The 3,737-nt window shown below is 39.7% G+C and overlaps 1 protein-coding gene across 1 annotated transcript; it reads left to right on the plus strand.

The window, feature by feature from the left end:
- The first annotated feature begins 704 nt into the window (after positions 1–704).
- On the plus strand, positions 705–2,384 carry LOC123253408 (asparagine--tRNA ligase, cytoplasmic-like). Its single transcript, XM_044682604.1, has one exon. The coding sequence runs from the start codon at positions 705–707 to the stop codon at positions 2,382–2,384; it is 1,680 nt and encodes a 559-aa protein (XP_044538539.1).
- The last annotated feature ends 1,353 nt before the right edge of the window (positions 2,385–3,737 follow it).

Genomic DNA, 3,737 nt, shown 5'->3' on the forward strand with positions numbered 1-3,737 from the left:
TTCTGTTTATGTGTCAGGTTATTAACAGGAGAGAGAGAGGAAGAGAGAAGAGAGAAGAGAGAAGAGAGAAGAGAGAAGAGAACTTTCTGGAAAATTTAGAGGGTGAGAAAAGGATTTAGGAGGACTGAATCCCTCTGAGCTATTAATGGGGAATTACACAACAATGGCCAGGGCTTGCCAGGTTTTTACTGCCTTTGTGTGTGGGCTGAACTGTGTTAAATATTAACAGGCCTTGGACTTGCCAAAGTATTGCTGAAGTGCCTGGATACTGCTCAGCCAATCACCAAGAAACGTGTTTCCATGGAAGCCATAGCCCTTCATTTCATTCACAATGAAATCCTGTCACACACACACACACACACACACACACACACACACACACACACACACGATCTATGAAAAGAGCCATGGAAAATGGATCAAAAACATTTCTGGATGTTTGTTGTACGCCTCTGTGTGTGTGTGTGTGTGTGTGTGTGTGTGTGTGTGTGTATGCGCACGTGCATGTGTGCAAGCTATTTCATGCTTTAAGAGTAATCTAAACCTATCTGGGCTTTCAGAGAAGCTCGCACCAAATGGTACAGTTAACCCTGAGTTTACCAGGGTGTTTTGACTCAGGCTCTTCAATGATTAAATTGCTAGACCTTCAAAATGGCATCATCAGGCTGTTGCACGCTGTGGGTTGGGTTCAAGGCTGGGCTGAAATGGCTCTGGAGGTGACCCACGCGGTGGCCGGGCTTGGGCTGGCAGAACTTTATGTCTCAGATCGAGAGGGAAGTGATGCAACTGGTGATGGAACAAAAGATAAACCTTTTAAAACAGGTTTAAAGGCTTTGATGACAGCAGGAAAGGAGCCATTTCCTACCATTTATGTGGATTCACAAAAAGAAAATGAGAGATGGGACGTTATTTCCAAATCACAGCTGAAGAACATTAAAAAAATATGGCACAGGGAACGAATGAAGAATGAATCCCGAGAGCAAAAAGAGGCAGAAGACAATTTAAGACGAGAAAGAAACCTAGAAGAAGCAAAGAAAATTACCATTAAACAAGATCCAAGTCTTCCAGAGGCAAAATGTGTAAAGATTTGTGCTTTAGAAGCACATCGAGGCCAACGTGTGAAGGTGTTTGGTTGGGTCCACAGGTTACGTAGGCAAGGGAAGAATTTAATGTTTCTTATATTAAGAGATGGTACAGGATATCTTCAATGTGTCTTGTCAGATGAACTGTGTCAGTGTTACAATGGAGTGGTTTTGTCTACAGAAAGTAGTGTTGCAGTGTATGGAACACTCAATCTTACACCTGAAGGCAAGCAGGCACCAGGAGGCCATGAATTAAGCTGTGACTATTGGGAATTGATTGGCTTGGCCCCTGCTGGAGGAGCTGATAATCTGATAAATGAAGAGTCTGATGTAGATGTTCAGCTTAACAATAGGCATATGATGATCCGAGGAGAGAACATGTCCAAAATATTGAAAGTGCGTTCAGTGGTCACCGGATGCTTTAGAGATCACTTTTTTGATAGGGGATACTATGAAATCACTCCTCCAACATTAGTACAAACACAGGTGGAAGGTGGTTCCACACTTTTCAAACTTGACTATTTTGGAGAAGATGCATTTTTAACTCAGTCATCACAGCTATATTTGGAAACTTGTCTCCCCGCTTTAGGAGATGTCTTTTGTATTGCTCAATCATACAGAGCAGAACAGTCCAGAACACAAAGACACCTAGCAGAATACACTCACATTGAAGCTGAGTGCCCTTTCCTGACTTTTGATGATCTCCTAAACCGTTTGGAAGACTTGGTTTGTGATGTAGTAGACAGGATCTTGAAATCACCTGCAGCAAGCTTATTATATGACCTCAATCCGACCTTCACCCCCCCCAAAAGACCTTTCAAACGGATGAACTATTCAGATGCTATTGTGTGGTTAAAGGAACATGATGTAAAGAAAGAGGATGGTACCTATTATGAATTTGGAGAGGATATCCCAGAAGCCCCTGAGAGACTGATGACAGACACCATTAACGAACCAATCTTGCTGTGTCGATTTCCTGTAGAGATCAAGTCCTTCTATATGCAGCGATGTCCTGAGGATTCCTGGCTTACTGAATCTGTAGATATGTTGATGCCAAATGTTGGTGAGATTGTGGGAGGTTCCATGCGTATCTGGGATAGTGAAGAACTGCTAAAGGGATATAAAAGAGAAGGCATTGATTCTACTCCCTACTACTGGTACACTGACCAGAGAAAATATGGTACATGCCCTCATGGAGGATATGGCTTGGGCTTGGAACGATTCTTAACTTGGGTTTTGAACAGATACCACATCCGAGATGTGTGCCTGTACCCACGCTTTGTCCAGCGCTGTAAGCCCTAACTGTCCAATGAATGACAGTAATAGGGAAGGGTATAGATGGCTTAATGAAAAAACATGACTGTCCATAAGGAAATGATCCATCTATTTTTTTGTCCCATTAGATTGTCACTGCTTCTGTGGTCTATTCTCATTGCCCTAAAATGGTCATAATTATTTGGGATATCCCAAAACCTCAAGTGATATTTATGTTGTCATTTTTAGAAAAATAATTGCCACAATTTACAAAATACAATTTACAAAAATTATTGTATTAGAAGAGAGATATTGTGGCATATTAGTATGCAGTTACTAATGTATTTCAGCCCTGACTGTGGACTGTACAGGACCGTGTGTCTCATATACCATTTACCACTGACACCTGGTATTTCTATTTTATCCTAGTAACTTGAAGGTTTTTTTATATATTTTTTTCTTTGCTACTGAAATTCTATGTTTTGTGATTTATTGCATCTTATTCTTTCAGTGGGTTAAGAACCAAAAGCTTGGAATAAAATTGATATGTAATTAGATTAACTAGATTGCTTTAATATAAATGTCATTCAGCTGTAGATACTGAAATAAAATGAGTCATTTTCTTCAGCTGTGTATCCCCTTTGTTATTGTCATATAAGCATTCCAGAGTTTACATGCATTTAAACAATTTTATGTACTACAGAAATGAAAATATTTGCAGGATTTATCAAATTGTTTAGTAGAGGTCAAAAGGGAGAAAACAGTATGAACGCTATTTTGGGGATAGTTAAACAATTGGCAGGGTTTCTGTTCTTTTGTTCTGCTGAAGAGTCAGGCTGCTTCTCTTCTGGCATTTCCATAAATCATATGGAATAAATGAGTTCCCAAAGAATCTGAAGCCAGGGTAGCAATATAGTAATTAACAATTAATAGAAATAGTTGCTTGAACTTTCTCATTATGTCTTGGATTCTAATCTGGGCCATCTTCTTCATTCACAGTGTACTTATTACTTCAGTTCAAATTTGGTCAATTAAAAATGCATGTCATATACACTCAGTTAACTGTAATCTTGGAAATCAATAAATGGCAACCCAGAGAAATAAAAAAAAAAGGCATCATCAGCTGCTCCTTTGTTTATACTCTCAGAGAACCTTTTTGACACAGTTCTCTGATGGCAAAAGGAAAAATCTTGATGGCTGATGCATGATTTTTTTTTTTACAGATGATGATAATCAATCATCTAATGTTATTCTCCCAATGCCAGGAAAAAGTGAGGAAGGTCCCCAGCACTGCGAGTGGACTATCTGGGATGAATTCATGGCAAGAAATGGATAAGCATTAGACAGGATGGACAAACATAGATGGGTGGTTATCTGCATCCTTGGAGGGAATATCCACAT

The sequence above is a fragment of the Gracilinanus agilis genome, chromosome X (assembly GCF_016433145.1).
Source record: "Gracilinanus agilis isolate LMUSP501 chromosome X, AgileGrace, whole genome shotgun sequence".
Lineage (NCBI taxonomy): Eukaryota > Metazoa > Chordata > Mammalia > Didelphimorphia > Didelphidae > Gracilinanus > Gracilinanus agilis.